Consider the following 25,000-nt stretch of genomic DNA (forward strand, 5'->3'; position numbering starts at 1 on the left):
CAGAACCAACACCAACCCCAGACACACAACCCAGAACCCACACCAACCCCCAGAACCAACACCTATACCCCAGAACAACACCAATCCCAGAACCAACCCCAACCCCAGAACCAACACCAACCCCAGAACCAACACCAACCCCAGAACCAACACTATCCCCAGAACCCAGAACCAACACTAATCCCAGAACCCAGAACCAACACTAATCCCAGAACCCTAGAACCAACACTAACCCTAGAACCAACACCAACCCCAGAACCAACACCAACCCTAGAACCAACACCAACCCCAGAACGAACACTAACCCCAGAACCAACACCAATACCAACCCCAGAACCAACACCAACCCCGGAACCAACACCAACCCCAGAACAACACCAACCCCAGAACAACACCAACCCCAGAACAATACCAACCCCAGAACAACACCAACCCCAGAACAACACCAACCCCAGAACAACACCAACCCCAGAACCATCACCAACCCTAGAACCAACACCAACCCAGAACCAACACCAACCCCAGAACCAACACCAACCCCAGAACCCAACACCAACCCCAGAACCAACACCAACCCCAGAACCAACACCAACCCCGGGAACCATCACCAACCCCAGAACCAACACTATCCCCAGAACCAACCCCAACCCCAGAACCAACACCAACCCCAGAACCAACACCAACCCCAGAACCAACACTATCCCCAGAACCCAGAACCAACACTAATCCCAGAACCCAGAACCAACACTAATCCCAGAACCTAGAACCAACACTAACCCTAGAACCAACACCAACCCCAGAACCAACACTAACCCCAGAACCAACACCAATACCAACCCCAGAACCAACACCAACCCCGGAACCAACACCAACCCCAGAACAACACCAACCCCAGAACAACACCAACCCCAGAACAACACCAACCCCAGAACAACACCAACCCCAGAACAACACCAACCCCAGAACCAACACCAACCCCAGAACCATCACCAACCCTAGAACCAACACCAACCCCAGAACCAACACCAACCCCAGAACAACACCAACCCCAGAACAACACCAACCCCAGAACCAACACCAACCCCAGAACCAACACCAACCCCAGAACCAACACCAACCCCAGAACCAACACCAACCCCAGAACCAACACCAACCCCGGGAACCATCACCAACCCCAGAACCAACACTATCCCCAGAACCAACCCCAACCCCAGAACCAACACCAACCCCAGAACCAACACTAACAGACAATAACAGATGGACTGACTGAGGAAGGTTCACTGACAGACAATAACAGATGGACTGACTGAGGAAGGTTCACTAACAGACAATAACAGATGGACTGACTGACTGAGGAAGGTTCACTAACAGACAATAACAGATGGACTGACTGAGGAAGGTTCACTAACAGACAATAACAGATGGACTGACTGAGGAAGGTTCACTAACAGACAATAACAGATGGACTGACTGACTGAGGAAGGTTCACTAACAGACAATAACAGATGGACTGACTGAGGAAGGTTCACCAACAGACAATAACAGATGGACTGACTGAGGAAGGTTCACTAACAGACAATAACAGATGGACTGACTGAGGAAGGTTCACTAACAGACAATAACAGATGGACTGACTGAGGAAGGTTCACTAACAGACAATAACAGATGGACTGACTGATGAGGAAGGTTTCACTAACAGACAATAACAGATGGACTGACTGAGGAAGGTTCACTAACAGACAATAACAGATGGACTGACTGAGGAAGGTCACTAACAGACAATAACAGATGGACTGACTGAGGAAGGTTCACTAACAGACAATAACAGATGGACTGACTGACTGAGGAAGGTTCACTAACAGACAATAACAGATGGACTGACTGAGGAAGGTTCACTAACAGACAATAACAGATGGACTGACTGAGGAAGGTTCACTAACAGACAATAACAGATGGACTGACTGAGGAAGAGGATCACTAACAGACAATAACAGATAAATTGTTGGAGAACGTATACAATGACCTAAATCATCTCTGGCAACCATGTGGTGGCAAAGTGGACCAGCCGAGCAAAGCAGCCAATCAGACACTAGCGGGAGGACAGAGCAGCCAATCAAATACCAGCGGACCAGCTAACCAGACACCAGACAAAACGAGACAGAATCAGCCAATCAGACTCACCGGCGGAAGTAGTAGAAGCGGCAGAAGACAGGGGAATGAGCAGGCTGCTCCCCCTTCTTGCTGCGGACAACACGACACTCCCGACACTTCTGCAGGTTGGGTCCAATCTCAGAGCACGAGTCATCCTGCAGGAACGACTCCCCCGTCTGCTTCAGCTTCTTCACCTTCCTCCAGTCCTTCAGCACAGAGCGGGGGATCCCATCTGGTACCGGATGGGGACAGAGACACGGTTACTATGATATCTAATACAGAGACATGATCAGTCCTTCAGCACAGAGCGGGGGATACCATCTGGTACCGGATGGGGACAGAGAGATGGTTACTATGATATCTAATACAGAGACATGATCAGTCCTTCAGCACAGAGCTGGGGATACCATCTGGTACCGGATGGGGACAGAGACACGGTTACTATGATATCTAATACAGAGACATGATCAGTCCTTCAGCACAGAGCGGGGGATCCCATCTGGTACCGGATGGGGACAGAGACACGGTTACTATGATATCTAATACAGAGACATGATCAGTCCTTCAGCACAGAGCGGGGGATACCATCTGGTACCGGATGGGACAGAGACACGGTTTACTATGATATCTAATACAGAGACATGATCAGTCCTTCAGCACAGAGCGGGGGATCCCATCTGGTACCGGATGGGGACAGAGACACGGTTACTATGATATCTAATACAGAGACATGATCAGTCCTTCAGCACAGAGCAGGGGATCCCATCTGGTACCGGATGGGGACAGAGACACGGTTACTATGATATCTAATACAGAGACATGATCAGTCCTTCAGCACAGAGCGGGGGATACCATCTGGTACCGGATGGGGACAGAGAGATGGTTACTATGATATCTAATACAGAGACATGATCAGTCCTTCAGCACAGAGCTGGGGATACCATCTGGTACCGGATGGGGACAGAGAGATGGTTACTATGATATCTAATACAGAGACATGATCAGTCCTTCAGCACAGAGCGGGGGATACCATCTGGTACCGGATGGGGACAGAGAGATGGTTACTATGATATCTAATACAGAGACATGATCAGTCCTTCAGCACAGAGCGGGGGATACCATCTGGTACCGGATGGAGACAGAGAGACGGTTACTATGATATCTAATACAGAGACATGATCAGTCCTTCAGCACAGAGCGGGGGACACCATCTGGTACCGGATGGGGACAGAGAGATGGTTACTATGATATCTAATACAGAGACATGATCAGCACAGAGCGGGGGATCCCATCTGGTACCAGAGGGGACATAAATAAGGTGAACAGGATGTAAGCAGCACTATGTACTGTAGCTAGAGGTCTTATTTATTTCTCTACACCAGAGTTGAGGTCAATTCAATTTACAACTCATTATGGATATAAAGACGATCAGAAAAACGTAACGTAAGGAGGGACACATGGTACAACTATGGGGAGTCACACTCTTGCCACTTTGAACGAAGAGCTAAAATCACGCCTGACAAGGCCAATGAAATACGCGCCTCTCTGAAAGCCCCGCCGCCATCCACAGGTGACAACCTTGCGGCTTGGATTCATTCCTTCAATTCAGTACCGCTCTTCACCGAGCCCAGAACCAGGCGACGCAGGTGTTGTACCCGGTTTCCCTCCTTCAGGGAACAGTAGTTATACTCATAACGTTCTGTTCCCTTTCAGTCAGTACAACACTATGGGAACTAAGGGGAACAAGAATTCCGCCCCAAGCCGGACCAAGCGGATACTAAAGGAAAGGGGTCATGGCTGACCATCCAGCCTGAGCTCTGCCTAACGACCCTGTCCTGTCCCAGCTGTAAACACACTGTGCACTAGACTGGGAGCAGTGGCATCCAAGCGATACAACCTCACAAAAGTATGTGAATCGTGGACTTCCTGACGGGCCACCCCCAGGTTGTTAGGGTAGGTAACAACACATCTGCCAAGCTGATCCTCAACACGGGGGCCCCTCAGGGGTGCGTGCTCAGTCCCCTCCTGTACTCCCTGTTCAACCATGACTTAATGGCCAGGCACAACTCCAACACCATCATTAAGTTTGCTGATGACACAACAGTGGTAGGCCTGATCACCGACAACGATGAAACAGCCTGTAGGGAGGAGGTCAGAGACCTGGTCGTGTGGTGCCAGGACAACAACCTCTCCCTCAACGTGAACAAGACAAAAGAGATGATTGTGGACTACAGGAAAAGGCGGGCCGAACAGGCCCCCAATTAACATCAACGGGGCTGTAGTGGAGCAGGTTGAGAGCTTGAAGTTCCTTGGTGTCCACATCAACGAACTATCAAGGTCCAAACACACCAAGACAGTCGTGAAGAGGACACAACAACACCTATTCCCTCTCAGGAGACTGAAAAGATTTGGCATGGGTCCTCAGATCCAGAAAAAGTTCTATAGCTAGAAGCTTTTTAGTGTAAGCTAGGCTAGCTAGCCTCCTAGACCGTAGCACGGTCCTTTACTAAAAACCAAGAGCCTTAACGCTACGTGTACTAAACTAGAGAGCTACTGCATCAACTCCAACGTGGGGAGGCATGAATAGCTAGTAGAAGCTAGCTCGCGTCGGCTAGTTAGCTAACCTGGCTAGCACGCTGTGCAGAGCTTGTTTAGCTAGCCTGGTCTCGAAAGTCCACATACAACCAGATCACTGAGGTGGGCCCGGACCCTTCATCGACAGAGTCTGGAAAGAGAGGCAAGCGGTGCCTGAGTGAGGCGCGCTCGGGCGGCCGAGAGTACCCATCGAACCTCTCCCTTCGAGTACCCTGTCGCAACCCGCGACAGAGCGCAGAGGAGTTGGGTTGTGCTGGGCAGCTACCGTATGCACCACGGCCAGGCAGACAAGACATTTCCTCTGACCAAAGTCCCAATCAATCCCCGCGTCCCGCAACTAGGACTCAGTCGAGGTACGGGCATCCGGGGAGAGGAAGTCACTATTGGAAACACCAAGCTTCCTTAAGAATGCTACACGATTGTCAAGAGAACATTGCTCAAGCAAATTTAAGAATAACTAATTGGTTTGTGATTCGGGAAAATAGGAAAACGAACAAACTTCCACAAATAACATCCAGAAGGACAGTTTAGTTGGCGCGATGTCAGATAATCTCATGTTCCAAACAGAGTATACACCTCTCCCCTTTAAGAACCAACAACAACATCAGCCAGCTCATATCCACGCTGTGTAAGAAACAGAAACACTCATCATAATAACATGGCATATATAATAAGGCCAGCTAACCTATGATGAGCTGAGAGACTGAGTTAACCTTGTTAGAATGATATTAGAAATTGAAATCATATTTATTTGAGAGTTACGTGTGTCTGTGTGTCTGCATGCGTGCGTTATTAAAGGGAAACTTTACATACATTTACATAGAAACACACCAACTTTACATTCATCAGGTCCAGCACCATCCCAACGTCAACACGTGTGTAAATGGTGCGTTTCTGTGTTTTGCAGTAAAACAGAGGAAGTGTTCCCAATGACATCATCGGTGTGCATCATGTAATTGGACCAATTGTGAGGAGGCATTCTCTGAAAACACTTATCTTCCTCAATCTTCTTACTACAAAACAGAAACGCACCATTTTCACATGGTAATGTTGGGGTGGTGCTGGTATGGTAATGTTGGGGTGGTGCTGGTATGGTAATGTTGGGGTGGTGCTGGTACTGATATGGTAATGTTGGGGTGGTGCTGGTACTGATATGGTAATGGTTGGGTGGTGCTGATATGGTAATGTTGGGGTGGTGCTGGAGCTGATATGGTAATGTTGGGGTGGTGCTGATATGGTAATGTTGGGGTGGTGCTGGAGCTGATATGGTAATGTTGGGGTGGTGCTGGAGTTGATATGGTAATGGTGGGGTGGTGCTGGATCTGATATGGTAATATTGGGGTGGTGCTGGTACTGGTATGGTAATGTTGGGGTGGTGCTGGTACTGATATGGTAATGTCGGGGTGGTGCTAGTACTGATATGGTAATGTTGGGGTGGTGCTGGAGCTGATATGGTAATGTTGGGGTGGTGCTGATATGGTAATGTTGGGGTGGTGCTGGAGCTGATATGGTAATGTTGGGGTGGTGCTGGAGTTGATATGGTAATGTTGGGGTGGTGCTGGATCTGATATGGTAATATTGGGGTGGTGCTGGTACTGATATGGTAATGTTGGGGTGGTGCTGGTACTGATATGGTAATGTTGGGGTGGTGCTGGTGCTGATATGGTAATTTTGGGGTGGTGCTGGAGTTGATATGGTAATGTTGGGGTGGTGCTGGAGTTGATATGGTAATGTTGGGGTGGTGCTGGAGTTGATATGGTAATGTTGGGGTGGTGCTGGAGTTGATATGGTAATGTTGGGGTGGTGCTGGTACTGATATGGTAATGTTGGGGTGGTGCTGGTACTGATATGGTAATGTTGGGGTGGTGCTGGAGCTGATGTGGTGCTGGAGTTGATATGGTAATGTTGGGGTGGTGCTGGAGTTGATATGGTAATGTTGGGGTGGTGCTGGAGTTGATATGGTAATATTGGGGTGGTGCTGGAGTTGATATGGTAATGTTGGGGTGGTGCTGGAGTTGATATGGTAATGTTGGGGTGGTGCTGGATCTGATATGGTAATATTGGGGTGGTGCTGGTACTGATATGGTAATGTTGGGGTGGTGCTGGTACTGATATGGTAATGTTGGGGTGGTGCTGGTGCTGATATGGTAATTTTGGGGTGGTGCTGGAGTTGATATGGTAATGTTGGGGTGGTGCTGGAGTTGATATGGTAATGTTGGGGTGGTGCTGGAGTTGATATGGTAATATTGGGGTGGGGCTGGTACTGATATGGTAATGTTGGGGTGGTGCTGGTACTGATATGGTAATGTTGGGGTGGTGCTGGAGCTGATATGGTAATGTTGGGGTGGTGCTGGAGCTGATATGGTAATGTTGGGGTGGTGCTGGTATGGTAATGTTGGGGTGGTGCTGGAGTTGATATGGTAATGTTGGGGTGGTGCTGATATGGTAATGTTGGGGTGGTGCTGGAGGTGATATGGTAATGTTGGGGTGGTGCTGGAGTTGATATGGTAATGTTGGGGTGGTGCTGGAACTGATATGGTAATGTTGGGGTGGTGCTGATATGGTAATGTTGGGGTGGTGCTGGAGCTGATATGGTAATGTTGGGGTGGTGCTGGAGTTGATATGGTAATGTTGGGGTGGTGCTGGAACTGATATGGTAATGTTGGGGTGGTGCTGGAGTTGATATGGTAATGTTGGGGTGGTGCTGGAACTGATATGGTAATATTGGGGTGGTGCTGGAGTTGATATGGTAATGTTGGGGTGGTGCTGGAACTGATATGGTAATATTGGGGTGGTGCTGGTACTGACATGGTAATGTTGGGGTGGTGCTGGTACTGACATGGTAATGTTGGGGTGGTGCTGGAGTAGATGAATATGAAGTTGAAACATTTTGAAATGTCCCTTGAATGCTTGACTTACTGTTGCTGGACTGTTTCAGCTTGGTCTTCTCCCTGGCGCTCCTAAAGATCCCGTTTGGTTTCAGCTCCTCCTCGTCTCTCTCTCCGTCTCCTTTCCTCCTCTGCATGTCGTTCTGTTTCTTCTTGTAGGTGGGTTTGGGCTGCCTCTTAGCCCTCTGCTCCTGCTTGCTGCTCTCGCTGGCGTCAGAGTCCTCTCCGCTCTCCGAGGCCGAGTCGCGGTCGTACACCCTCTTGCTCCCGCGCCGCGTATTCCTGTCCTCGGCGGCCATCTTGTCCTCCTGACCTTTGACCTCCTCTATCTTCATCTCCACGTCACTGGAGGTAGAGGCAATCAGAGTGACGGTGCAAGGCTTGATCATTTCCATCTCAGACACAGAGGGGCTCACAGCCTTCGACACAGAGGGGCTCACAGTGGTGGTAACAGCCTTCGACACAGAGGGGCTCACAGAGGCGGTAACAGCCTTCGACACAGTGGTGGTAACAGCCTTCGACACAGAGGGGCTCACAGTGGTGGTAACAGCCTTCGACACAGAGGTGGTAACAGCCTTTGACACAGAGGGGCTCACAGTGGTGGTAACAGCCTTCGACACAGTGGTGGTAACAGCCTTCGACACAGAGGGGTTCACAGAGGTGGTAACAGCCTTCGACACAGAGGTGGTAACAGCCTTCGACACAGAGGGGCTCACAGAGGTGGTAACAGCCTTCGACACAGAGGGGCTCACAGTGGTGGTAACAGCCTTCGACACAGAGGGGCTCACAGAGGTGGTAACAGCCTTCGACACAGTGGTGGTAACAGCCTTCGACACAGAGGGGCTCACAGTGGTGGTAACAGCCTTCGACACAGAGGGGCTCACAGAGGTGGTAACAGCCTTCGACACAGAGGGGCTCACAGTGGTGGTAACAGCCTTCGACACAGAGGGGCTCACAGTGGTGGTAACAGCCTTCGACAGAGAGGGGCTCACAGAGGTGGTAACAGACTTATCAGCCTCCTCTGTTTTAATCATAGTATTTATGTTCCTGTCCTCCTCTGAGTGTCTGGTGAGCCAGGCCTTCTTCAGCTTGTGGCAGTTGGGTTGAGATTGGCTCAGGTTCATCTGGGCTGGCTGGCCATTGGGCAGGGGGCCAGGGCTAGCTCCTGCTTGATGTGGTCCTGGGCTTGTTGTGGTTCTGTGGTCCTGGGCTGAGGCCGAGGCAAGGGGAGGTGGAGGGGAGATGTGAAGAGCTTTACTGTTAGATGGCTCAATCAGGCTCTCAAGACCACTACCACTGGAGCTGTTGCTAGGACCTCTGGACTGCTGGGCTGCTGCCAACGCTGCCTTGTGCTTCTTCAGATGGATAAAGCTTCCATAGTAGGACTGGCTGGGGTTGGGAGAGGCCTGGGTGCTGCTGGCCAGGCTGGGGCTGGACCCGGGGTGCAGGTTGGGGGAGGAGGTCCTGGAGGAGCCCCCCTCCTGTTGCTGGAGCTCGGCCCTTGGCCCTAACCCAGGCCCTGAGTGGAGGGTCCTGCCCCGAGGGCCACAGCTCTCTGTCCTGCTAGCGCTGGAGGTGTTGGGCCCACAGTAGATTCTCTCTTGTCTTCTACTCAGCACACCGTAGGGTGCCATATTGGAAACTGCCCTAGTCACATCACTAGTCCTATTGCACACAGAGTTGGCAGCAGCCGAGACAGAGACTGGAAAGGTTCCCTGAGACTGGGACAATCTCATAAAATTGTTATTGTACTGCTGCACGCAAACGGCCTCCTCCAAGTTAGTGTTTGGCAGGATTACTTTCCCTCCAGACTCCCTGTCTCTCTCATAGGCCAGTTTCAGACAGACTGTCTGAGGCCTGCTGCCTGGGAACATCCTCCCCGTCAGAGAGTCCTTGGCCGAGGAAGAGGTCTTGGCGCCTGGCGAGCCATCGTACTTTATACACGTAGAGGGACGGACGATAACAGATGCCGTTGTGGCCCCAGGCTTCCTGCCGGGGCTCCTTTCAGAATGCCATCCCAGCTTGTCGTGGCTCTGAGAGTCGCCGGCTCGCCACACCTCGGATGAGGTCATCGCTGCCCCGCCTTTACACACGGCGCTGACCTCCCGTAGCTCTGGCAGAAGGGTGGGCGGTTTCTGCCGCTCAGACACTTTACCGGCCGAGCTGACTGGCTGGATGGGGGTCAGGGTGGGTGGAGACAAACGGCCGTAGCCCGCCTCCTTCCTGTCCAGTGTCTGCTGGATAGGAGGGTGGAACACGGGGGCGCGGTGCAGTGCTGGCATAGACCTTAGCTGGGCTAGGGTCTGGCTCTGGGTCCGACAGGGGCTCTGGGTCTGACTCTGGGTCTGACAGTGGCTCTGGGTTTGGCTCTGGGTCTGACAGAGGCTCTGGGTCTGGCTCTGGGTCTGACAGTGGCTCTGGGTCTGGGTCTGACTGGAGGAAGGGGAGAGGTCTGGACTAACAGGGCTGACTATGGTACTGAGACGATACCTCTGCATGTTGGATAGGCTTACCTGCTGGTTCAGCTGCTCTGATATCTTCTTCCCTAGCAGACCCTCCCCATCAGCCTGGTGTTTGATGAGAGGAGGGGGTTTGGACAGGGACTTGGAGCTGAACGCTGCCCCTCCACCCAGAGAGAGACTAGAGGCTGCTGCCGAGTCCTGCGCCGTGCCCACCTTCTCAAAGTATGAGTTGAGCTCTTTAGAGGGGTAGAGACGCGGTGGCTCGTTGACCACACTGTTGGACAGGTTAGTGAAGTAGTTACTTGGGGGGAGACTGTGCTGGGACGCGGCCTGCTGTTTGAACTGATACAGGTCTACTGCAGGGCGCTCCGTTTCCTTCTCCTGATGGAGGCGGTGGGGGAGGGAGGGGAGCGAGGGGATCCGGGGGTAGGGGTGGGGCAGGGAGGGGATCCGGGGGTAGGGATTAGGCTCCCTGTCGGTCTCACTGAAGCGGATCTTAGCGGTGAAGGGGGCCACCTCAATGCTCTCCTGGAGGATCCGTCTGTTCTCCTCTTTATACTTACTGGCCCGGTCCGTCTGCCCTGCTTCCTGCTGCTGGACCATCCTCTGTTGCTGTTGTTTATTATGGGCCTCCAGGTAAAGCTGGTGCAGGTGACTGTCCTTCCCAGTCGGGGTTCTGCTACGGTCCTGCTCCTGCTTCAGATGGGCCAGAGTGATGGTTCTGATGGGGTCCACAAAACCCTTCAAATCCCTGAGGAAAGAAAGAAATAACATTCAACTACAGACCAGACAGGAAGTCACAGGCTACGTCTCAAATGGCACACTATTCCCAGACAGAGCTCTGGTCTAAAGTAGTGCACTACAGTGAGGGGGGGAAAAGTATTTGATCCCCTGCTGATTTTGTACGTTTGCCCACTGACAAAGAAATGATCACTCTATAATTTTAATGGTAGGTTTATTTGAACAGTGAGAGACATAATAACAACAAAAAAATCCAGAAAAACACGTCAAAAATGTTATAAAATTATTTGCATTTTAATGAGGGAAATAAGTATTTGACCCCCTCTCAATCAGAAAGATTTCTGGCTCTCAGATGTCTTTTATACAGGTAACGAGCTGAGATTAGGAGCACACTCTTAAAGGGAGTGCTCCTAATCTCAGCTTGTTACCTGTATAAAAGACACCTGCCCACAGAAGCAATCAATCAATCAGATTCCAAACTCTCCACCATGGCCAAGACCAAAGAGCTCTCCAAGGATGTCAGGGACAAGATTGTAGACCTACACAAGGCTGGAATGGGCTACAAGACCATCGCCAAGCAGCTTGGTGAGAAGGTGACAGCTGGTGCGATTATTCGCAAATGGAAGAAACAAAAGAACTGTCAATCTCCCGCGGCCTGGGGCTCCATGCAAGATCTCACCTCGTGGAGTTGCAATGATCATGAGAACGGTGAGGAATCAGCCCAGAACTACATGGGAGGATCTTGTCAATGATCTCAAGGCAGCTGGGACCATAGTCACCAAGAAAACAATTGGTAACACACTACGCCGTGAAGGCCTGAAATCCTGCAGCGCCCGCAAGGTCCCCTTGCTCAAGAAAGCACATATATATGCCCGTCTGAAGTTTGCCAATGAACATCTGAATGGTTCAGAGGACAACTGGGTGAAAGTGTTGTGGTCAGATGAGACCAAAATGGAGCTCTTTGGCATCAACTCAACTCGCTGTGTTTGGAGGAGGAGGAATGCTGCCTATGACCCCAAGAATACCATCCCCACCGTCAAACATGGAGGTGGAAACATTATGCTTTGGGGTGTTTTTCTACTAAGGGGACAGGACAACTTCACCGCATCAAAGGAACGATGGACGGGGCCATGTACCGTCAAATCTTGGGTGAGAACCTCCTTCCCTCAGCCAGGGCATTGAAAATGGGTCGTGGATGGGTATTCCAGCATGACAATGACCCAAAACACACGGCCAAGGCAACAAAGGAGTGGCTCAAGAAGAAGCACATTAAGGTCCTGGAGTGGCCTAGCCAGTCTACAGACCTTAATCCCATAGAACATCTGTGGAGGGAGCTGAAGGTTCGAGTTGCCAAACGTCAGCCTCGAAGCCTTAATGACTTGGAGAAGATCTGCAAAGAGGAGTGGGACTAAATCCCTCCTGAGATGTGTGCAAACCTGGTGGCCAACTACAAGAAATGTCTGACCTCTGTGATTGCCAACAAGGGTTTTGCCACCAAGTACTAAGTCATGTTTTGCAGAGGGGTCAAATACTTATTCCTAGGTCATAAACTCAGCAACAACAAAAAAACATCCCTTTTTCAAGACCCTGTCTTTCAAAGATAATTCGTAAAAATCCAAATAACTTCACAGATCTTCATTGTAAAGGGTTTAAACACTGTTTCAATTGCTTGTTCAATGAACCATAAACAATGAATTAATGAACATGCACCTGTGGAACGGTAGTTAAGACACTAACAGCTTACAAAACGGTAGGCAATTAAGGTCCCAGTTATGAAAACGTAGGACACTAAAGAGGCCTTTCTACTGACTCCATGTCCTAGTTATTGACAGAGACTGCATGAACATGTGAACGTGCCTTAGCCATGCTGCAAGGAGGCATGAGGACTGCAGATGTGGCCAGGGCAATAAATTGCAATGTCCGTACTGTGAGACGCCTAAGACAGCGCTACAGGGAGACAGGACGGACATCTGATCGTCATTGCAGTGGCAAACCACGCAAAACAAACACCTGCACAGGATCGGTACATACGAACATCACAACTGTGGGACAGGTACAGGATGGCAACAACAACTGCCCTAGTTACACCAGCAATGCACAATCCCTCCATCAGTGCTCAGACTGTCTGCAATAGGCTGAGAAAGGTTGGCCTGAGGGCTTGTAGGCCTGTTGTAAGGCAGGTCCTCACCAGACATCACCGGCAACAAAGTTGCTTGACCAGACAGGACTGGCAAAAAGTGCTCTTCATTGACGAGTCGCGGTTTTGTCTCAACAGGAGTGATGGTCGGATTCGCGTTACACAGAGGCCTGTACTCTGGAGTGGGATCGATTTGGAGGTGGAGGGTCCGTCATGGTCTGGGGCAGTGTGTCACAGCATCATCGGACTGAGCTTGTTGTCATTGCAGGCAATCTCAACGCTGTGTGTCACAGGGAAGACATCCTCCTCCCTCATGTGGAAACCCTCCTGCAGGCTCATCCTGACATGACCCTCCAGCATGACAATGCCACCAGCCATACTGCTCGTTCTGTGCGTGATTTCCTGCAAGACAGGAATGTCAGTGTTCTGCCATGGCCAGCGAAGAGCCCGGATCTCAATCCCATTGAGCACGTCTGGGACTTGTTGGATCGGAGGGTGAGGGCTGGGGCCATTCCCCCCCAGAAATGTCCGGGAACTTGCAAGTGCCTTGGTGGAAGAGTGGGGTAACATCTCACAGCAAGTACTGGCAAATCTGGTGCAGTCCATGAGGAGGAGATGCACTGCAGTACTTAATGCAGCTGGTGGCCACACCAGATACTGACTGTTACTTTTTATTTTGACCCCCCCCCCCTCGTTGTTCAGGGACATATAATAACAGCAGACAGAACAGCCCTCAGTAGGAATAACTAGGACATGGTGTATAACAGCAGAACAGCCCTCAGTAGGAATAATTAGGACATGGTGTATAACAGCCCTCAGTAGGAATAACTAGGACATGGTGTATAACAGCCATCAGTAGGAATAACTAGGACATGGTGTATAACAGCAGACAGAACAGCCCTCAGTAGGAATAACTAGGACATGGTGTATAACAGCAGAACATCCCTCAGTAGGAATAACTAGGACATGGTGTATAACAGCAGAACATCCCTCAGTAGGAATAACTAGGACATGGTGTATAACAGCAGAACAGCCCTCAGTAGGAATAACTAGGACATGGTGTATAACAGCAGAACAGCCCTCAGTAGGAATAACTAGGACATGGTGTATAACAGCAGAACAGCCCTCAGTAGGAATAACTAGGACATGGTGTATAACAGCAGAACAGCCCTCAGTAGGAATAACTAGGACATGGTGTATAACAGCAGAACAGCCCTCAGTAGGAATAACTAGGACATGGTGAATAACAGCAGAACAGCCCTCAGGAGGAATAACTAGGACATGGTGTATAACAGCAGAACAGCCCTCAGGAGGAATAACTAGGACATGGTGTATAACAGCAGAACATCCCTCAGTAGGAATAACTAGGACATGGTGTATAACAGCAGAACAGCCCTCAGGAGGAATAACTAGGACATGGTGTATAACAGCAGAACAGCCCTCAGGAGGAATAACTAGGACGTGGTGTATAACAGCAGAACAGCCCTCAGTAGGAATAACTAGGACATGGTGTATAACAGCAGAACAGCCCTCAGGAGGAATAACTAGGACATGGTGTATAACAGCCCTCAGTAGGAATAACTAGGACATGGTGTATAACAGCAGAACAGCCCTCAGTAGGAATAACTAGGACATGGTGAATAACATCACTCAGTAGGAATAACTAGGACGTGGTGTATAACAGCCCTCAGTAGGAATAACTAGGACATGGTGAATAACATCCCTCAGTAGGAATAACTAGGACATGGTGTATAACAGCAGACAGAACAGCCCTCAGTAGGAATAACTAGGACATGGTGTATAACAGCCCTCAGCAGGAATAACTAGGACATGGTGTATAACAGCAGAACAGCCCTCAGTAGGAATAACTAGGACATGGTGTATAACAGCAGACAGAACAGCCCTCAGTAGGAATAACTAGGACATGGTGTATAACAGCCCTCAGCAGGAATAACTAGGACATGGTGTATAACAGCAGAACAGCCCTCAGTAGGAATAACTAGGACATGGTGTATATTAGCCCTCAGGAGGAATAACTAGGACATGGTGTATAACAGCAGAACAGCCCTCAGTAGGAATAACTAGGACGTGGTGTATAACAGCAGAACAGCCCTCAGTAGGAATAACTAGGACATGGTGTATAACAGCCCTCAGTAGGAATAACTAGGACATGGTGTATAACAGCAGAACAGCCCTCAGTAGGAATAACTAGGACATGGTGTATAACAGCAGAACATCCCTCAGTAGGAATAACTAGGACATGGTGTATAACAGCAGACAGAACAGCCCTCAGTAGGAATAACTAGGACATGGTGTATAACAGCAGAACATCCCTCAGTAGGAATAACTAGGACATGGTGTATAACAGCAGAACAGCCCTCAGTAGGAATAACTAGAACATGGTGTAGAACAGCCCTCAGTAGGAATAACTAGGACATGGTGTATAACAGCAGAACAGCCCTCAGTAGGAATAACTAGGACATGGTGTATAACAGCAGAACATCCCTCAGTAGGAATAACTAGGACATGGTGTATAACAGCAGAACAGCCCTCAGTAGGAATAACTAGGACATGGTGTATAACAGCCCTCAGCAGGAATAACTAGGACATGGTGTATAACAGCCCTCAGTAGGAATAACTAGGACATGGTGTATAACAGCAGAACAGCCCTCAGTAGGAATAACTAGGACATGGTGTATAACAGCAGAACATCCCTCAGTAGGAATAACTAGGACATGGTGTATAACAGCAGAACATCCCTCAGTAGGAATAACTAGGACATGGTGTATAACAGCAGAACATCCCTCAGTAGGAATAACTAGGACATGGTGTATAACAGCCCTCAGTAGGAATAACTAGGACATGGTGTATAACAGCCCTCAGTAGGAATAACTAGGACATGGTGTATAACAGCCCTCAGTAGGAATAACTAGGACATGGTGTATAACAGCAGAACAGCCCTCAGTAGGAATAACTAGGACATGGTGTATAACAGCAGACAGAACAGCCCTCAGTAGGAATAACTAGGACATGGTGTATAACAGCAGAACAGTCCTCAGCAGGAATAACTAGGACGTGGTGTATAACAGTCCTCAGTAGGAATAACTAGGACATGGTGTATAACAGCAGAACAGCCCTCAGTAGGAATAACTAGGACATGGTGTATAACAGCCCTCAGCAGGAATAACTAGGACATGGTGTATAACAGCAGAACATCCCTCAGTAGGAATAACTAGGACATGGTGTATAACAGCAGAACAGCCCTCAGTAGGAATTACTAGGACATGGTGTATAACAGCAGAACAGCCCTCAGTAGGAATAACTAGGACATGGTGTATAACAGCAGAACATCCCTCAGTAGGAATAACTAGGACATGGTGTATAACAGCAGAACAGCCCTCAGTAGGAATAACTAGGACATGGTGTATAACAGCCCTCAGTAGGAATAACTAGGACATGGTGTATAACAGCCCTCAGCAGGAATAACTAGGACATGGTGAAAAACAGCAGAACATCCCTCAGTAGGAATAACTAGGACATGGTGTATAACAGCCCTCAGTAGGAATAACTAGGACATGGTGTATAACAGCAGAACAGCCCTCAGTAGGAATAACTAGGACATGGTGTATAACAGCAGAACAGCCCTCAGTAGGAATAACTAGGACATGGTGTATAACAGCAGAACAGCCCTCAGTAGGAATAACTAGGACATGGTGTATAACAGCAGAACAGCCCTCAGTAGGAATAACTAGGACATGGTGTATAACAGCAGAACATCCCTCAGTAGGAATAACTAGGACATGGTGTATAACAGCAGAACAGCCCTCAGTAGGAATAACTAGGACATGGTGAAAAACAGCAGAACATCCCTCAGTAGGAATAACTAGGACATGGTGTATAACAGCCCTCAGTAGGAATAACTAGGACAGGGTGTATAACAGCAGAACAGCCCTCAGTAGGAATAACTAGGACAGGGTGTATAACAGCAGAACAGCCCTCAGTAGGAATAACTAGGACATGGTGTATAACAGCAGAACAGCCCTCAGGAGGAATAACTAGGACATGGTGTATAACAGCAGAACATCCCTCAGTAGGAATAACTAGGACATGGTGTATAACAGCAGAACAGCCCTCAGTAGGAATAACTAGGACATGGTGTATAACAGCAGAACAGCCCTCAGTAGGAATAACTAGGACATGGTGTATAACAGCAGAACAGCCCTCAGTAGGAATAACTAGGACATGGTGTATAACAGCAGAACAGCCCTCAGTAGGAATAACTAGGACATGGTGTATAACAGCCCTCAGTAGGAATAACTAGGACATGGTGTATAACAGCCCTCAGTAGGAATAACTAGGACATGGTGTATAACAGCAGAACAGCCCTCAGTAGGAATAACTAGGACATGGTGTATAACAGCAGACAGAACAGCCCTCAGTAGGAATAACTAGGACATGGTGTATAACAGCAGAACATCCCTCAGGAGGAATAACTAGGACATGGTGTATAACAGCAGAACAGCCCTCAGTAGGAATAACTAGGACATGGTGTATAACAGCAGAACATCCCTCAGTAGGAATAACTAGGACGTGGTGTATAACAGCAGAACATCCCTCAGTAGGAATAACTAGGACATGGTGTATAACAGCAGAACAGCCCTCAGTAGGAATAACTAGGACATGGTGTATAACAGCAGAACATCCCTCAGTAGGAATAACTAGGACATGGTGTATAACAGCAGAACAGCCCTCAGTAGGAATAACTAGGACATGGTGAAAAACAGCAGAACATCCCTCAGTAGGAATAACTAGGACATGGTGTATAACAGCCCTCAGTAGGAATAACTAGGACACGGTGTATAACAGCAGAACAGCCCTCAGTAGGAATAACTAGGACAGGGTGTATAACAGCAGAACAGCCCTCAGTAGGAATAACTAGGACATGGTGTATAACAGCAGAACAGCCCTCAGTAGGAATAACTAGGACATGGTGTATAACAGCAGAACATCCCTCAGTAGGAATAACTAGGACATGGTGTATAACAGCAGAACAGCCCTCAGTAGGAATAACTAGGACATGGTATATAACAGCAGAACAGCCCTCAGTAGGAATAACTAGGACATGGTGTATAACAGCAGAACAGCCCTCAGTAGGAATAACTAGGACATGGTGTATAACAGAACAGCCCTCAGTAGGAATAACTAGGACATGGTGTATAACAGCCCTCAGTAGGAATAACTAGGACATGGTGTATAACAGCCCTCAGTAGGAATAACTAGGACATGGTGTATAACAGCAGAACAGCCCTCAGTAGGAATAACTAGGACATGGTGTATAACAGCAGACAGAACAGCCCTCAGTAGGAATAACTAGGACATGGTGTATAACAGCAGAACATCCCTCAGGAGGAATAACTAGGACATGGTGTATAACAGCAGAACAGCCCTCAGTAGGAATAACTAGGACATGGTGTATAACAGCAGAACATCCCTCAGTAGGAATAACTAGGACGTGGTGTATAACAGCAGAACATCCCTCAGTAGGAATAACTAGGACATGGTGTATAACAGCAGAACAGCCCTCAGTAGGAATAACTAGGACATGGTGTATAACAGCAGAACAGCCCTCAGTAGGAATAACTAGGACATGGTGTATAACAGCAGAACAGCCCTCAGTAGGAATAACTAGGACATGGTGTATAACAGCCGAACAGCCCTCAGCAGGAATAACTAGGATGTGGTGTATAACAGCAGAACACTGGTCTCACTGCTGTTTAGAGCACAACTATGTGCTCTGACGTTTGGTGACTGGATTCCCTGTATGTGAGTGTGTATGTCTAATGTCTGTGAGTGTGTGAGAGTGTATGTCTACTGTGTGTGTGTGTGTGTGTGTGTGTGTGTGTGTGTGTGTGTGTGTGTGTGTGTGTGTGTGTGTGTGTGTGTGTGTGTGTGTGTGTGTGTGTGTGTGTGTGTGTGTGTGTGTGTGTGAGCAGCTGAATTGAACACTGAGACTCACTCCTTGTGAAGATCCCCAGTGGTCTTGGCCAGGGGCAGAGGAGGGCTGGCGTGAGGGTTGATCTTGATGAGCCGGTGGGGGTCTGAGCGGTGGGGATGGGGGTCGGACCGGTGGGGATGGGGGTCGGACCGTTGAGGATGGGGGTCGGACCGGTGGGGATGGGGGTCGGACCGGTGAGGATGGGGGTCGGACCGGTGAGGGTCGGCGCTGGCTGGTCGGACTGGGACGTGGCTCAGTAGGTCCAGGCTGTCAGAGGAGGAGACAGGGACCTGGTGGTGTATCCAAGGGCTGGCCGTGTTCTGGTACCACAAGACCCAGAGAGACAGACAGGGTCAGACCAACAACACCCAGAGAGAAAGACAGGGTCAGTCCAACAACACCCAGCGAGACAGACAGGGTCAGACACCCAGAGAGACAGACAGGGTCAGTCCAACAACACCCAGAGAGACAGACAGGGTCAGTCCAACAACACCCAGAGAGACAGACAGGGTCAGTCCAACAACACCCAGAGAGACAGACAGGGTCAGACCCAGAGAGACAGACAGGGTCAGTCCAACAACACCCAGAGAGACAGACAGGGTCAGTCCAACAACACCCAGAGAGACAGACAGGGTCAGACCCAGAGAGACAGACAGGGTCAGTCCAACAACACCCAGAGAGACAGACAGGGTCAGACCCAGAGAGACAGACAGGGTCAGTCCAACAACACCCAGAGAGACAGACAGGGTCAGTCCAACAACACCCAGAGAGACAGACAGGGTCAGACCCAGAGAGACAGACAGGGTCAGTCCAACAACACCCAGAGAGACAGACAGGGTCAGTCCAACAACACCCAGAGAGACAGACAGGGTCAAACCCTGTTTAAACTGGCAACATGATCATAGTTGCTATGCTACAGCAGCTAGCTGTTTAAACTGGCAACACGATCATAGTTACTATGCTACAGCAGCTAGCTGTTTAAACTGGCAACATGATCACAGTTGCTATGATACAGCAGCTAGCTGTTTAAACTGGCAACACGATCACAGTTGCTATGATACAGCAGCTAGCTGTTTAAACTGGCAACACGATCACAGTTGCTATGATACAGCAGCTAGCTGTTTAAACTGGCAACACGATCACAGTTGCTATGATACAGCAGCTATGCTACAGCAGCTAGCTGTTTAAACTGGCAACACGATCACAGTTGCTATGCTACAGTTGCTATGCTACAGCAGCTAGCTGTTTAAACTGGCAACACGATCACAGTTGCTATGATACAGCAGCTAGCTGTTTAAACTGGCAACACGATCACAGTTGCTATGATACAGCAGCTATGCTACAGCAGCTAGCTGTTTAAACTGGCAACACGATCACAGTTGCTATGCTACAGTTGCTATGCTACAGCAGCTAGCTGTTTAAACTGGCAACACGATCACAGTTGCTATGATACAGTTGCTAGGTAGAAGTCCTAACAGATAGAAGTAGTAGAACAGGATAAAGAGTTGTAGAAGAATAGAACCTGGCTGTTTGGTACTCACCCTCCTCGTGTTGCTCTCAGAGTTGACAGTGTTTTCGGGGTGCACCCACTTCGACCCGGGCAGGTTGAGTCCTGGGGGATAGGAGCGGGTCCCGTTGGGGTACTGCCAGATGATTGGATACAGCCCCAGCTGGTTGTACGAGGCTGAGGTGTGGCTGTGTGTCTGGGGCTGAGAGACAGGGTGGTGATGGGCTAGTCCCAGGTGCCCCAGCCCTGAGGAGTCTAGTCGGGGATGACCCCCCAGCAGGGGGCCTGGAGGCAGGCCGGAGAGCACCCCGGAGAGGAGGTGGTGGTGGGAGGAGGGCAGGAGGTGGGAGGTGTGGTGGTGGGAGGAGGCGTGGAGGGGGTGGAGCTGGGGGTGCAGATAGGACACGTGATTGGACTCCTGGTTGGGACGGACAAGCGCAGGGTCCCGGTACACGGTGAAATGCTCGTTCTTATCGATGATTAGCGGGCTCTTAGTGCAAGACCCTGGCGACTCAGTCCCTCGGGCCAGGACGGGCTTAAAGCTGGAGCGAGAGGGGTTGTCCGGGTAACGGACTTTATGCTTGGACACCTCTGGGGAGGTGAGGGGTTTGGGTTTAGACCCAGTCTCTAGAACACTCTGTGTTTTAGACTTGACGATGTCAGGGGAGCAGAGGGGCGTATGCTTCAGGGCCTCTGGGGAGGGGAGGGGCTTGGGGACATCAGGGGAGGGGCTTAGCTTGTACGACTTCCTGGCCTCGTCGGCCAACGAGGCGTTCTTAATGCAGGGCAACATGGAGGAATATAGCTGCTTCTCTCTCTCTACTACAGCAGCAGACTCACTGACTGATGCTACAGGTCTGATCACCACTGAATGGACTAACTCCATCTTACTGCCCAGGCTGCCAGCTACATGCTGCTTTGCCTCTGGCTTCCTACACTCTGTCACTGAGGGAGTCTGGTTCCTAAGGTTACACTCTGTCACTGAGGGAGTCTGGTTCCTAAGGTCACACTCTGTCACTGAGGGAGTCTGGTTCCTAAGGTCACACTCTGATACTGAGGGAGTCTGGTTCCTAAGGTCACACTCTGTTACTGAGGGAGTCTGGTTCCTAAGGTCACACTCCGTCACTGAGGGAGTCTGGTTCCTAAGGTCACACTCCGTCACTGAGGGAGTCTGGTTCCTAAGGTCACACTCCGAGGGGCTCTTACGAAGGGGAGAGGGAGGGGCCACAGAGGGGTTTAGCACCAAATGTCTGCTGGGCTCAGAGAGGTAGGAGGGCTCAGATGGATTCTGGGAGGCCAGCAGGGCCGAGACGGCCTCAGAGTTCTCCCGGGAGGCCATGTGTGCGTTAGCGTCCTCTGCTGTGATGTGGATTATATACTGAGAGGGAGTCTGTGTCCTGGCGACCACCCCAGCGCTGGTGTACTGGTCCTTGGACTGGAGATGGGTCTGGGAGGGGTCTTTCATAGTGCTGTTGTTCTCCATGATGCCCTCCCCTTGGCCCTCAGAGGGGGCAGAGCCCTGGGAGGAGGACAGGGGAAGGGCCTGCTGCTGTCGCAGGGATGACCTCGGCTCCCTGTCGGCTGACGACTGCTGAAACGTCGTCTTCTGAAGCTCCTCACCCCAGGGGGAGAGACTGTCTGTCAGAGCAGACTCCTTCCCAGTCTTAGAACCCTGGCTCTTGTGTCCCTCCTGGCCGGTCTTCCCTTTTAGCTCCTCCTCTGAGTTCTGCTCTGAGGAAGAGGAGGAGTCTGCCGTCCTGGTTCTCTTGGTAGACATCTCAGAGTCACTGCTCTCAGAGAAGTCAGACCTCACTGTCGTCTCGCTTCTCAGTCTTTTTAAACCTGATTTCTTCTCCTCTTCCTCCTCCGCTTTCCTCCGCTTATTCACTGCCACCTGCTTGCTGCTCGTACTTTTAAAGAAGTCTGGAGAGATGAATCAAAGGAGGAGAATATATTAGAGAAGTCTGGAGAGATCAATCAGAGGAGAATATATTAGAAGTCTAAATGACAAGCAGCAGAATGTACAGTACACAGCATCAGTCCTAGACCGCGTCCCAAATGGAACCCTATTCCTTACATAGTGCACTATGAGCCCTGGTCTGAAGTAGTGCACTATACAGTGACTTGCGAAAGTATTCACCCCCCTTGGCATTTTTCCTATTTTGTTGACTTACAACCTGGAATTAAAATAGATTTTTGGGGGATTTGTATCCTTTGATTTACACAACATGCCTACCACTTTGAAGATGCAAAATAGTTTTAATTGTGAAACAAACAAGAAGACAAAAAAAACAGAAAACTTGAGCGTGCATAACCATTCCCCCCCCCAAAGTCAATACTTTTGCAGCAATTACAGCTGCAAGTCTCTTGGGGTATGTCTCTATAAGCTTGGCACATCTAGCCACTGGGATTTTTGGCCATTCTTCAAGGCAAAACTGCTCCAGCTCCTTCAAGTTGTATTGGTTCCGCTGGCGTACAGGAATCTTTAAAAGTCATACCACAGATTCTCAATGGGATTGAGGTCTGGCCTTTGACTAGGCCGGGGGTCGACCCATGGACTAGGCCATTCCAAGACATTTAAATGTTTTCCCATAAACCACTCGACTGTTACTTTACAGTATGCTTAGGGTCATTGTCCTGCTGGAAGGTGAACCTCCGTCCCAGTCTCAAATCTCTGGAAGACTGAAACCGGTTTCCCCTCAATAATTTCCCTGTATTTAGCGCCATCCATCATTCCTTCAATTCTGACCAGTTTCCCAGTCTCTGCCAATGAAAAACATCCCCACAGCAAGATGCTGCCACAACCACACTTCACTGTGGGATGGTGTTCTCGGGGTGATGAGAGGTTTGCGCCAGATTTGCGCCAGACATAGCGTTTTCCTTGATGGCCAAAAAGCACCTTCTTCCATATGTTTGGGGCGTCTCCCACATGCCTTTTAACGCTCACAGAGTAGGGAGTAACGCTCCCAGAGCAGGGAGAAACACTCCCAGAGCAGGGAGAAACGCTCCCAGAGCAGGGAGAAACGCTCCCAGAGCAGGGAGAAACGCTCCCAGAGCAGGGAGTAACGCTCCCAGACCAGAGCAGGGAGTAACGCTCCCAGACCAGAGCAGGGAGTAACGCTCCCAGACCAGAGCAGGGAGTAACGCTCCCAGACCAGAGCAGGGAGTAACGCTCCCAGACCAGAGCAGGGAGTAACGCTCCCAGACCAGAGCAGGGAGGAACGCTCCCAGACCAGGGAGTAACGCTCCCAGAGCAGGGAGTAATGCGAGTAACGCTCCCAGAGCAGGGAGTAACGCTCCTAGAGCAGGGAGTAACGCTCCCAGAGCAGGGAGTAACGCTCCTAGAGCAGGCAGTAACGCTCCCAGAGCAGGGAGTAATGCGAGTAACGCTCCCAGAGCAGGGAGTAACGCTCCCAGAGCAGGGAGTAACGCTCACAGAGCAGGCAGTAACGCTCCCAGAGTAGGGAGTAACGCTCCCAGAGTAGGGAGTAACGCTCCCAGAGTAGGGAGTAACGCTCCTAGAGCAGGGAGTAACGCTCCTAGAGCAGGGAGTAACGCTCCTAGAGTAGGGAGTAACGCTCCTAGAGTAGGGAGTAACGCTCCTAGAGCAGGGAGTAACGCTCCTAGAGCAGGGAGTAACGCTCCTAGAGCAGGGAGTAACGCTCCTAGAGCAGGGAGTAATGCGAGTAACGCTCCCAGAGCAGGGAGTAACGCTCCCAGAGCAGGGAGTAACGCTCCTAGAGCAGGGAGTAACGCTCCTAGAGCAGGGAGTAACGCTCCTAGAGCAGGGAGTAACGCTCCTAGAGCAGGCAGTAACGCTCCCAGAGTAGGCAGTAACGCTCCCAGAGTAGGGAGTAACGCTCCCAGAGTAGGGAGTAACGCTCCTAGAGTAGGGAGTAACGCTCCTAGAGCAGGGAGTAACGCTCCTAGAGCAGGGAGTAACGCTCCTAGAGCAGGGAGTAACGCTCCTAGAGTAGGGAGTAATGCTCCTAGAGTAGGGAGTAACGCTCCTAGAGTAGGGAGTAACGCTCCTAGAGCAGGGAGTAACTCTCCTAGAGCAGGGAGTAACGCTCCTAGAGCAGGGAGTAACGCTCCTAGAGCAGGGAGAAACGCTCCTAGAGCAGGGAGTAATGCTCCTAGAGCAGGGAGTAATGCTCCTAGAGCAGGGAGTAACGCTCCTAGAGCGAAGTAACGCTCCTAGAGCGAAGTAACGCTCCTAGAGCAGGGAGTAACGCTCCCAGAGCAGGGAGTAATGCTCCTCCTAGCTGTTATAATTCCTGCAGTTTATCAGCGACTCCAAGTCTTAAACTGCATCCTGTCTTCAGGTCAATAAATACATTGATAAAACACGCTAACACTCCAGACACTAGTCAGACTGTTCTCTCTAATACCCAATGACAAGTCTGGAACCAACAGGACCCTGAATATCTTCTACCCCCAAGACATGAGACTGCTAAAAGGTTAACCAAATAGCTACACAGACTATCCGCATTGACTCATCACATACACTGCTACTACTGTTTA

The 25,000-nt window shown here is 50.1% G+C and overlaps 1 protein-coding gene across 1 annotated transcript in view; it reads right to left on the reverse strand.

Moving 5' to 3' along the window:
- LOC115189544 (probable JmjC domain-containing histone demethylation protein 2C) overlaps nucleotides 1–25,000 on the reverse strand; it is a gene marked incomplete in the record, with an annotated part of 78,029 nt that overhangs the window by 41,577 nt on the left and 11,452 nt on the right. The window contains 4 exon segments of the mRNA XM_029748167.1: nucleotides 2,182–2,383; nucleotides 7,666–10,847; nucleotides 18,991–19,289; nucleotides 20,511–22,399. Of these exon segments, the coding sequence (XP_029604027.1) occupies nucleotides 2,182–2,383; nucleotides 7,666–10,847; nucleotides 18,991–19,289; nucleotides 20,511–22,399 (5,572 nt within the window).

The sequence above is a fragment of the Salmo trutta genome, unplaced genomic scaffold (genome assembly GCF_901001165.1).
Source record: "Salmo trutta unplaced genomic scaffold, fSalTru1.1, whole genome shotgun sequence".
In the NCBI taxonomy this organism is placed as follows: Eukaryota; Metazoa; Chordata; class Actinopteri; order Salmoniformes; family Salmonidae; genus Salmo; species Salmo trutta.